General features: G+C 39.1%; 1 protein-coding gene across 1 annotated transcript; it reads right to left on the bottom strand.

Moving 5' to 3' along the window:
- Positions 1-3311: 3311 nt before the first annotated feature.
- Positions 3312-12132, bottom strand: LOC137255330 (zinc finger protein 431-like). The gene is made up of 3 exons (XM_067792780.1): positions 12019-12132; positions 7259-8425; positions 3312-4396 (listed from the first exon to the last, which is right to left on the bottom strand). The coding sequence occupies exons 2-3, from the start codon at positions 8421-8423 to the stop codon at positions 3312-3314; spliced, it is 2250 nt and encodes a 749-aa protein (XP_067648881.1). The 5' UTR covers positions 8424-8425; positions 12019-12132.
- Positions 12133-12550: the final 418 nt, after the last annotated feature.

Raw genomic sequence — 12550 nt, 5'->3', positions numbered from 1 at the left:
TATCCAATAGAGCAGTAAAAGGTTAATAAATATATTTACATTAATTATCGTTAAAACAGTTATTGCAATCATATTTTATGATTTACTCGCAAAAAGCGGTTAATGAATATATTTACATTAATTATCGTTAAAACAGTTATTGCAATCATATATTTTAGGACTTACAGTAAATTAGGTAGATACCTCATCATTAAAATTTCAGGTTAGGTTGCAATGTCAAATTGAATACCATTTTTCATTGTGTTACGTGCAGTCAATATTCTTCATGTGCTGATGTTAATTTTCCACAGTTATCAAGTGTCGAGCGTGGTGTATCATTTGCCTTTTTAGAACCTTTTTTGTCACAATTACCTCATTATTATAGGCTCTGGTTAACTGAATTTAGAACCAAGGCATTGTTACTACATTAAAAGATTTTAAAGAGAATATGGCAATTTTAGACATCATCAATGTGTGATGAACTCCACATTATATTTTACTGTCCAGCACTAAATGCCATTAGACATCAATTCCTTTCTCAGTTTTTCTGTGGACATCTTAATGTTTTAATATGTGTCAATATACCATAGGTTCTCTGTGTCACTATGTGATTTTTGAGAAGAAAATGTATTCTCCTCTGTTCTCAGGGTTCAGCTACATAACTACATTAGCAACGGTCAATCCATTAATCACACAGGGGAATATGGTGTGTTTTCTTTGTTATTTACCTACTCCACTGTCTAACAACTGGGAGTCTCACAATTGTGAGTTCTCACAAATGGGAGCAGGCCCATTGCACACTGTGGCGTTAACAAGACTGTTGGAACAGTTTTCAGTAACTTTACCAGGACACCCTGCACTCTCTTCGGCACATTCATAGGTACTTGCTATATCTTTATCACCGTCTGATTTCATATTAGCGTCCATACCTGTCCTATTTGTGAAGATAGAGATGTTGTCACTGTCAAATATGTGTGTGTCTATGCTCTGAACCAAAGTGGCTATACGCATGAGCAAGTTGTGAAAACAAATAATCACTCATGTCAAACAGTCCCAGCAAAACCAATAGCAGCCCGAAACAAGAATAATTAATTGTTCGGAAGTTAAGGTAGTTTGAAATGCTGACCAGCGTCAGATGTTAGTGGCTCTGATGGGGAAAGCTTATTTACAACCACGAAAGCAATTGCTATTTTGGACTTAAATTTACAGAATAATCAGGGAAGTTAAAAACATCTAAAGCTGGCCATGGTTTGAACAGGTTTGTCCACTCAGACCCCATGTTTAACCATTGAAATGCTGAGCTTAAACCCTCAGCACTCAGCATTTCGATGGTTAAACACAGGGCCCTCATGGCCTAACCTTTACATAGATAAATGAAATAAGTTTTGAATGAAGCAAGCATGGTGATTATCAGCGTTCTTCATGGTCCTCTTTCATGAAGGAAGATCCATATATAAGTAAGGTCATCCTTTGGTCAGGGGAAATATTTGAAAAAAAACAAACTGAACATGATTTGAACTTTGAACATCTTAGCAATCATGTTCTTTCTTGTTGAGATTAGATGTGTTTGTTCTGGAGTCATCCCATTTTTGGACAGCCACTCCTTGGACAGATCACATTTCAAAACTATTTTATACTCTGTGTCTGTATTGAAATTTGGTTTCCAAACTCTTGATGGAAATTAAGTTGTCGTACTTGGTGAGAACAAACTTGTTATGTTTCAGCTTCGTGGGTTCAATGGCCCCAGAAGAAATCAAAGTAATAAGAGGTGTGACGATACAGAAAATTCATGATACAATACGTATCACGATATCTTGGAACGATACGATACAATTTGACACACATCATGATTTGCTATCTTCAGTTACTTTCTATAGAAACGTCTATTTTGATATCAAGTAACAGTGTAAATATTGACATAACCGTCAATTTCTAGTGACAGTTAACAATTTTGAGGTCAACGATACGAAAAAAAGTATTGATATATATTTATCGTTTGATAAAGTATCACAATTATTGATAAATGATATATCGTCACAGCTCTAGTAGTAACAGAGTAAGGAAATGCATTTTGTGAGAGCTAAAAGCATGGCACAAAGACAAAAATTCAACATATTATGAATAACAAAACACAAAGGTGAAACCCCACTGCTAACTACAATATGTAACATTTCAATAACAAAATACTTCATAAATACCAGAAGTGAATCATTAGGGTTTTAGGCCACATATGACTGACACCAGATACATCAAAACTCTTAGCATCAAGCACTCTTAACAATATTAGCATTATAGTATACTCCTACTCAAGAGTAATATATACTTCAAAAATAAATACTCCAACCCAAGATTCAGGATCAAAGGATCCTGGCTCCCCTAAGGAAGACAACCAAATTGCATTGCCTTAGATGACTGGGCAGTCTGTTCCCATTTCATATTTACCTGGTATTGAGTGAGTGAGTATGGTTTAAGTCGCTTTGGGCAATATTCCACAAAAATCATAGCAGGGGATACCAGCAATATGACCATGTGGATCTTCGAAACCTGGGTCCATGGTGAGACAAGATAACACTTTGACCACTAAGCGACCCGATGCCCCATCAGCTGTGGACAAATTGGAAAAGTCAAATCAATCCCCAAATTGTAAACAACATTAAAACAGCAAGTAGGTTAAGCCCACAGTTACTTTTGCCTGTTTGTTTTTTTCAATTCGGCTTTTGGATCTTTGGTGTTCATGTATCATTATATGTGGCAATGTCTCATATCGGCTTCATGCCTCAAGTGATTTCTATGGAGAGGATGCTCACGATGGATGAGATTTGAATATGTTCACTTGAAGCTATATCTGACTTTACATCAAGATGACTTGACAAAACTAGGACCTACACAAAGTAAGACTTCCACCCATATCCCCACTAAATTTAACGATGAGGAACAATTTCTTTGAGTGGAATTTTAGAAGGTAGTTATGTCGTTCATTAGTTCAGATACATTTAAAGAGATATATTAAAACTAATCCTTATCTGATGAGAAACATTCATTCAGGTGATATCATTTGACCAGAATGAAATTTAAGGGGATATACAGGCGGAAGGCTTTCCAATTTCCCTTCTCATATAGTCACAAACACAAAAAAAGTTGTAACTAAATCCAGTAACCGCTAACAGTAATAGATGACTGGCAACATCATTGGGTCAATATGTCATCTCAGGCCATGATGGCGGACAGAGGTTTAACACTGTCTAGATATATGAAAATTTTGATTCTGAACAAATGCTTGTTTATAAACTTGTGAATGTTACAAATAATAAATATCCATAAATAATCTGCTACTAATATTGTTCTGCCACATCCTCTGCATCTGGCGGTTCCTGTTTTATAGCAATGTCAGAGGTCTTGTCAATAATTCTCTGACCTTTAACTCTTGACTGGGTTCTGCCTACCACTTCAATGTCACTTTCGCAGCTTTGAGTTTCTGTCTCTGTACAAACACCTTCCTTGCCAGTATTTTCTTCCTCATCCATGCTTTCATCTGCACTATCTCTTCCTCCCTCCTCATCACATCTGTTTTCTTCCTCTCTGAGATTATCTTCATTCCTTCGATTTTTTCTGTCTTCCTGTTTGACTCTGTCATCATCACCACCAGTTGCTGAAGCCTTTATTTCATCCATCTTGGTGACACTCTCCTCGCTCATCATCATCTGTGCCATAATCATTCGCGCCATGTTTTCTTCATTGATTTGATCTCGATGTACCCTGGTATGTGCGTTGAGGTTCCCAGCTGTCGTGCAACGACGGTCACAGAATCTACACTTGTACGGCTTCTCTCCTGTATGTGTGCGAACATGAAGGCGAAGGGATGCTGGATCCGCAAAACACTTCGCACAGAAATCACACATAAAAGGTCTCTCATCTGAATGACTGATCAGGTGACGTTTCAGAGAACTTGACTGGGCAAACTCCTTAAAACACTGGTCACATTTAAATGGCCTTTCCCCAGTGTGGATTCGTATATGTTCATGAACTTGGGCAAAGTGTACAAATGTTTTTCGACAATGATTACATTGGTACTTGCGTTCTCCCTCAATTTCGGTCCAGTGTTCGGATGGTTCGTGAACTATTTTAGGTCTACCACCCTTGTGGCGGTCCATCACACTGCCTGTATCCCGCAACCGTTTCTCAAACCTCCAGATGACCGAGAAAGATACATTCATGATTCTGGAAACCTGTTGTCGAGATGTCCCATTCTGTAGAAGAGCTCGCACCTTTTCTCTGTCATCCATGGACAGTCTTCTCCTGCTTGACTTAACACGTGGTGTTTTGCAAGGTTCTGGTACCACAGAGAATGTAACCTCTGGTTCTTTCAGCTGGACCTCATGGGATTGTTTTTCAGACAGTGTGTTCTCAGTGCTCATCTCTGAAACAAACACAAACAGCAAGGCAATTCAAGGGCTGCTTCTGAAAACACTGGACAGTCAGCTCTCACCTCTAAAACAAATTAGGCCTTTACTAGGTTAATTTGTTTCTAATATACACACTGCAAAACTATGATTTTGTATCCCATTTACATTCGTGTCATAATCATGTTTGTTTGAATGATTATTTTTATGCTTCATGATTTTAGAGTGAGTGAGTTTACTTTTACGCCGCACACAGCAATATTCCAGCTATATGGTGACGGTCTGTAAATAATCAAGTCTGGACCAGACAATCCAGTGATCAACAACATGAGCATCGATCTGCGCAATTGGGAACCGATGACATGTGTCAACCAAGTCAGCGAGCCTGACTACCCGATCCCTTTAGTCGCCTCTTACAACAAGCATAGTCGCCTTTTATGGCAAGCATGGGTTGCTGAAGGCCTATCTACCCCGGGACATTCACAGGCCTTTTAGCAATATTCCAGCAATATCACAACAGGGGACACTACCACTGGGCTTCACACATTGTACCAACATGGGGAATCAAACCTAGGTCTTAAATGTAATGAGTGGATGCTTTAAGCATTTGGCTACCAAACCATCCCAGAAATGAAGTTATGAATGAATATTAAGATAATTCTTGTCACACAACACAGCAATATTTCTAGAATATTGCCAAATAATGGTACAACTAACTGTTGCAGAATGAAACTTGTTAAATATTTCTAATATATGCAACAGATCTTTCAAACTGCTTCTAAAAGGATCACAGCGTGCATTAATATACATTTCTGGGCTCGATTTAAGCATAATAGAACTTGTATTGATGCAACCTGAGGTAAGGTGAAATTGGGATTTCCATCATACTTAAGAATATTTCACTCATATGATGACATGCTTGCGTGTACATATGTGTTACTTGCACTAGCCCAGACTTAAGCTAGTTCTATAGCACTAGCTCACTGAGATACCACGCCACATTTAAGCATGAATACCCCACTCAGACACATTATACTGACTCCAAGACGACCAGTCCTCTTTGTGCCCATTAATGCCACGTAGCTGGTGATCGAACCCGCGACCTTCCTCTCTCCAGGCGGACGCTCTAACCAGTACACCACAAAGGCTGTCCTGATACAACTTGAAACTGCATTATACAACCTAATATTTATACATACATGCACTCATGCATGTGATTATTTTCCTGTTCAAATGTTCAAACAACAATGGGGCTGTCAGGTAGCCTACTGGTTAAGCATCACTAGTTACACCAAGAATCATGTACAAGAATAGGTACAAAGTAAGAAACCTATTTCTGGTGTCCCCGGCTGTGATATTGCTCAGTCAAAGTAAACTTAGTCTCAGTACTTTTTGTTACACTCCACTACTGAGTTTAACAAAACCTTATGGGAGGTCGCGTCAGTTAACTTTTGAGATAAACAAATCAGAACACAGCTTACCACATCGCGAAAGTGGACATTCACACATGCCTTTTGAACTTTTTATCTCAAAAAGATTCATACCCAAACGATTCCAAATGCTATTTAGCTTACGCGTACTTCCGGGTGATGACAACGGTGAGTAAGCAGTCGCTGATAATGGTGTTTTTGGCAATATTCAAGGATGTCACCTTGCAAAAATATTAGCTAATGGTAACCAAGTCAACAGAAACCCCAAACCGTATATACTGCAGGTCAAATGATTGTGCTATATGCAGATTTTTGTTTGTGGAGAGATCGGTGTCAGTGACCTGAATATTTTGAAAATCCCTCCGATCCCTAAATAGTAGCCGTTGTCTGATTAGTTAAGTCTATTTAACCGTCTCGCGTTTGACTGGATGGTCATTGGTCGCTCAAAGGGGTTACCTGACGCGACCTTCTACTAGGTCTTATTAGACTCAATGGTGGAGTGTAACGAAATACACTGAGACTAAGTTTACTTAGACTGGATATTGCTGGAATGTTGCTCAAAGTGACATAAAACTAAATTCAGTCTCTCAAAGAACACAGATTTTGGCCATAAAATTGAATGATTAGTGAGTGACTTAGGTCTAACAGTGCACTCAGCAATATTCCAACAATATGGCAGTGGTGTGTAAATAATCAAGTCTGGATCAGACAATCCAGTAATCAACAGCATGAGCACTGATCTACACAAATGGGATATGATTGCCCGTTCCCATTAGTCGCCTCTTAAGGTAAGCATGGGTTACAGAAGATCAATTCTAACCCGGATCTCCATGGTGGAAGGAAAAGAAAGGGACTCCCCTCTGCCTCAACTTCCCAAGAACAAAATGGGTAACAGTCAGTTCTCACTATTATCATCTCTCCAAAGTGTATGCATGCACACATGCACATGACAGTTAGCCAGCCAGACAACCAAGTATTATGAATGGCTTCTAACTGCCTTGTCACAGTGACTCTGGTGATAGACAGTGACACTGTTCATGTCATATAATTATATCAAGTAAGATAAAATGAAAAGGTCACCTGGAATTATTTTGCTATAATGATGGTCAAGCAACTATGTACCAAGCAACAAGTGCAACTATGCAACAAGCAGCAAGTGCAACATGTTTTTGTCTGGTGCAACAATGTTATTATCTTAAGTTACACAGGGTGAAAGTGGGTTTCGTTTTCCTTAAATCAAGCCCTGCATTGAATCCACATACAAAATCTTATTAAGTTGTCTGTTTTGGGACAACGAAACACTCATCAACACCATCAACAATATCCTAAGTAACTCAATAATGGTTGCAGATAGTAGAATAAAGTGCAAACCATAGGTATGTTTTAGATAATTATTTTTTGGTGCGCTTAACTTGCACGTTTCTGTTTCTCTTATTACACTGTGCATACCTTGCGGTTCTTGTTTAATCTGACACACATCTTCACTCATCCCACTAATTGTCTCCCTTTCGTTGCCTAACTGCTGGTGTGATCCATCACTGATCCCTGTGAGGGCCATCTCATAGTCACCATGGTGCATCCCTTGCTCACTGTGAGAATGATCACCAATTCCTTCTTCCTCCCCACTTTCCATATCTATTCCTTCTTCCTCCCCACTTTCCATATCTAATCCACCTTCCTGTCTCGGTGCACTATTCATGTCTTCCTTCCTGCCTATGAACGGATCTATACTTTCATCTTCACCATCACCAACACCGTCATCATTTTCATCGTCATCATCATCTTTGCCTTCATTCTTACTGCCTGAAACATCTTCCTCATTGGTCATACCCTCTTCATCCCTTCCCACCTGGTTTATTCCCCATTCATTTTTGTTCATCCCTTCCTTCCTTTTGACCGTCTTGATTCGAGTCAAAGTTTCATCTGTCCTCATGACCTGAGCCCTGCTCTCATTGTCGTATTGGTTTCGGTGTACCCTCATGTGGGCATTGAGGTTCCCAGCTGTCGTACAGCGACGCTCACAGAATCTACACTTGTACGGCTTCTCTCCTGTATGCGTGCGAACATGAAGACGAAGGGATGCTGGATCCGCAAAACACTTCGCACAGAAATCACACATAAATGGTCTCTCCTTTGAATGACTAATAAGGTGACGTTTCAGTGCACTTGACTGAGCAAATCCTTTGAAACACTGGTCACATTTAAATGGCCTTTCCCCAGTGTGGACTCGTATATGTTCATGAATTTGTGAAAAGTACACAAAAGTCTTTTGACAATGTGTGCACTGATACTTGCGTTCTCCGCCAATATCAATCCAGTGTTCTGTGGGGGCACGGATCTTTTTAGGCCTGCGTCCCTTGTGCCTGTCTTCAACTCCACCTGTTTCTTTCAGTCGTTTCTCAAACCTCCAAATCACTGAAGAAGACACGTTCATGTGCTTGGCAATCTGTCGCTGAGTTAAACCTTCTTGAAGGAGAGCCCTGATTTTTTCTCTACTTTCCATAGACAGTTTTTTCCTGCTAGCTTTGTCATTGAGTGTTTTCCTGGATGTTCCCACGTCTGCATCCTCTGCTTCCTCCAGCCTGTCATCTTCTCTGCACGCATCTGTGGCCATGTCTGTAAAAGAAAATAGAAAACAGGTCCACACCCTTTTTTGTTTGATGATATACAGATTTTATCATGATGTGGTATTATTCACTACTTGAATAAGCCTAAACATAAAGAGGCTATTTTTACGTTTATCAACAAAGACACGAGGGTGAGATTCTATTTATCATCATCAATCTCTCATTAGTTTTCAATGAAAAAGTACATCTCTGTACATAATACTGCCATAAGACTGCAGTACAGTAATTTCATTGCATTGTGACATCATAGGGATATGGAGAAATGGATGGAAGTAAAAATTGAGAAAACGGCCTCCAAACCTAGAGAAAACAGTCTTTGTGCCTAGAGAAAACAGCCAGCATAGCTGCACCACGATCAAAGGAGACTATACAATTACATATACTCTAAAAGAGATTTACTTCATTGTGGATAAGCTTTCAAAACTGGTTTCACTGCAGTCATTGGTATCCGTAGTGGTTTAACCTTTGAAGAATGTTTGGTTGTTTCCATAGTTATTATGAACAAACCAATTTGATCAACTGTAGATTTTACTGGTAAGACCACTTGATTATAGAGTATAATAACATAGTTTTTATACTGATGGTGCCCATTTATGTCACATTAAGAAAGAAGTGAAATACTGTTCATTGAAAGATAGGGTTTTGATTTATTCTAGGTATCTCTTTAGTGCACATACATCATCATATTTATTATCAATAATAAGGAACTATGTACAAAAACATACTATTACAATATAAATTGCATTGTTAAGAGACAAACAATTGGAGAGTGGTTTGACAAGCATTATGTGACAAAGATTCATTCTACTGAGACGTTAGCTGTACAACATAATACACATACACAACTTGTAGATGTACAACCTAAACTTTGCCATGACTATGTTATCATTATTGTTACTTACTTATCATGATATTAAGAGATGAATATAAGTAAAATAAAATACAGCTGTTTTTTGTTATACAGAATGGCTGTTTTCTCTAGGTCCAGAGGCCATTCTCTCCAGCAGCAGTGGCCATTTTCTTGTGAGTGATAAAGATTTCAAGTATTCATGTTCGTCCATCTTCAAAACGCCATTAAAACAATTCAGCTAATGGATAATCAAATATATTTTTTCAAAAACAGGATACGATAGGAAACAGGACAGGATATTTAAATAGTGCATGCTCAAAGCTCTGGTATTGTTTTTTTTCAATCACTGGATGTTAATTTCAACAGCACATCATATTATCAATCTCAACTCCCAGGAAAACATACAACTCTTGCAGCCACATATTTTGACTTTTGGCTTTCTACCCTAACAAAGTACCCAATTCACACTTTGTCAAAGTTTACTGCACGTTGCTGTACCCGCAACTAGGTGTTTGTCACCATCTGGTCATATAGCAATGGATTCGTGGGTTCTGTTATGTGCATAGGGTTGTGTACTGTACCCTAGGAGTTGTGACAACACTGAAAGAGCCTGCACACAAAGCTGACTCCAAGGTTTTACACCCGGACACAGGTGGGTTCGATTCCGACACCTCAACCTTGCTGAATCACTAGCCTGGTGCTTTAGCCAGTTCATCTACAGAGAATTGAAAACTCAAAATAATATAGGACATCATATTTTGAAACTTGAGTGAAATGAGTGTCTACAGTTAGGGCCTGAGATTATGATCAAGTGAGGAAAATATCAAATGACAATGGCATCCAGTGTAAAGAATGTTGACTGGGGCTGATGCCATCCTGTGATAAGAATATTGACCAACAGGGGCGGCCGTGATATTTGAGAGAGGATTACAACCTACTTGTAAATAACGTTGCATGTACATACTCTTTAAAAAAATGAAAGGGAACTTCATTTGTTACTTACCATTAAACAAACTGGGAGATATATTGAAGTCAATCAAAGTTGACATGTTAATAATGAATGTTTTGACAGGGCATGACCATAACTGTGTATTGGTGAATGATGTGAAATTTGTATGTGTATGATTTTCATTTTCAAACCAAAATGTGGCAAGAGACTTTGACAACTATGTGATGCAAGATGACAGTCAAAATTAATGATCTACAATGGTTTATCAACCTTCTTAAAAACCCGTCAAAATCAAGAATCACCCTCATGCATATGTATGGGGATACTGCACTGTGCACGTGCATCCCATGCATTGTGTTTAGAGGTGGCAATAAACTGAAATGGTGGAGGGTTCATAAGATATCTGTTTTTGAAAAGTTTGTTGACGCTTATGCTCAACATCCAAACTGAAAGTTCAGGCAATCCAACGTTTACTTCATCCTTTTTTTCAACTGCAGACCAAGCTCCACATACAAGCAGAGTTGCAAAGCAAAATTTACATGCATTACTAGTATATGCAATTCTCTAAAGCAAAAAAACTACGAGAATTTGCAGATATACACAAATAGCAAAATTAACAAACCCTTTCATGTCATCTGACTTCATGCATAAAAAGGTTATAAAATAATTGAATAAATCTATATTTACATTCTATATTGTCACAAAAACTTGTGAATCAACTGTTCAGTTGAGTATTTAAAGTCAGCGACTGTAAATATGATTTCAGGCAAAAAATCTTACAGGAATGAAATTCTTTTCTATATGTCAAGATTTTTTCGAAAGAAAACCATAAGATTTTTCATCCATTCAAATACTTCAACCAAGCTGAGCCTGATGTTTCATGGACATTGTAACAGTTTAGGCTTAGCCTGCCTGCTTACCCACCTACCTGCTGCTTACCTACCTACCTGTCTGCTTACCTACCTACCTGCTGCTTATCTACCTACCTGTCTGCTTACCTACCTACCTGCTGCTTACCTACCTACCTGTCTGCTTACCTACCTACCTGCTGCTTACTTACCTACCTGTCTGCTTACCTGCCTACCTGTCTGCTTACCTACCTACCTGCTGCTTACTTACCTACCTGTCTGCTTACCTGCCTACCTGTCTGCTTACCTACCTACCTGCTGCTTAAGTACTTAACTGTCTGCCTACCTACCTACCTCCTGCCTACCTACCTACCTGTCTGCTTACCTGCCTACCTGTCTGCTTACCTACCTACCTGCTGCTTATCTACCTACCTGTCTGCTTACCTACCTACCTGCTGCTTACCTACCTACCTGCTGTTTAAGTACTTAACTGTCTGCCTACCTACCTACCTCCTGCCTACCTACCTACCTGTCTGCTTACCTGCCTACCTGTCTGCTTACCTACCTACCTGCTGCCTGCCTACCTACCTACCTCGGGACGTGTAGCCAAAGAAACTTCGCACTGATGGTAGCAAACGGAATGTAAGTGGGCGTGGCTGTTTATTGTATGTCGGACAACAGTTTTCTGGTGTCAGCAACAAATTTTTGTTCACGTATCTGACATTTGCTGAACTGGCTCCTTATATTTCTTTGCTATGAACACTTTACAACATGCCAGTGATGTCTAATACGCATGTGCAATTACGCCAGACATTAAATGTGAGGCCGGTATGTCCTCATGATGTACACAGTGCGGAAAGTGAACTGCGTTGTTTTACTTCCCTACAACTTGACTGAACTTAGCTGTAGAATAAATGACAAGTATACGATACTACCTTGGAGGATTAAATGTGATGGGCCAATAGAATTACGCAGTAATCGACACAATCTTCTTGTTTATGATTGTGATCATCAGGCCATCCATTCCGAATAATTTTTCTAAGGGAGGTAAGCCAAATTGTAAGGGAATACCGCTAATGAGCTTACGTGCACGTCATTCCCACCAACTGCGTGTGTGTATGAAACATTATATTGCGAATCAATAATACACAGGTATATGGTATTGCTTACACAGTTTCCAAATGTCATCTAGATGATAGATGTTGCAGACATGCTCGTACCGTAGGGAAAGGATAATTATTTTACAGATGTTTCATTTTTGTATGCTTAACGTTTACTTTTTGTTTGTTGTTATACTGAATGCCGTACTCCGCAACAATCTAGCTATATCAATAAGACTGGACCATACTGATTAATCCAATGTCATTTTCACACAGACCAATTAGTCGTAATAAATGATGGTAGCTGTCCCAATTCTGTCAGTGCGATTTCTGTCAGTTCCGGGGCCATTCCTGGCAGTCGATTATA

Source organism: Haliotis asinina, chromosome 11 (genome assembly GCF_037392515.1).
Source record: "Haliotis asinina isolate JCU_RB_2024 chromosome 11, JCU_Hal_asi_v2, whole genome shotgun sequence".
NCBI lineage: Eukaryota > Metazoa > Mollusca > Gastropoda > Lepetellida > Haliotidae > Haliotis > Haliotis asinina.
This window is presented reverse-complemented; position numbering and strand designations above follow the sequence as displayed.

Coding starts and splice junctions, on each gene's coding strand:
- LOC137255330 (XM_067792780.1), bottom strand. CDS start 8,423: ATGGCCACAGATGCGTGCAGAGAAGATGACAGGCTGGAGGAAGCAGAG. Junction 4,397..7,258: donor GATTAAACAAGAACCGCAAG/GTATGCACAGTG, acceptor TGTTTGTTTCAG/AGATGAGCACTGAGAACACA.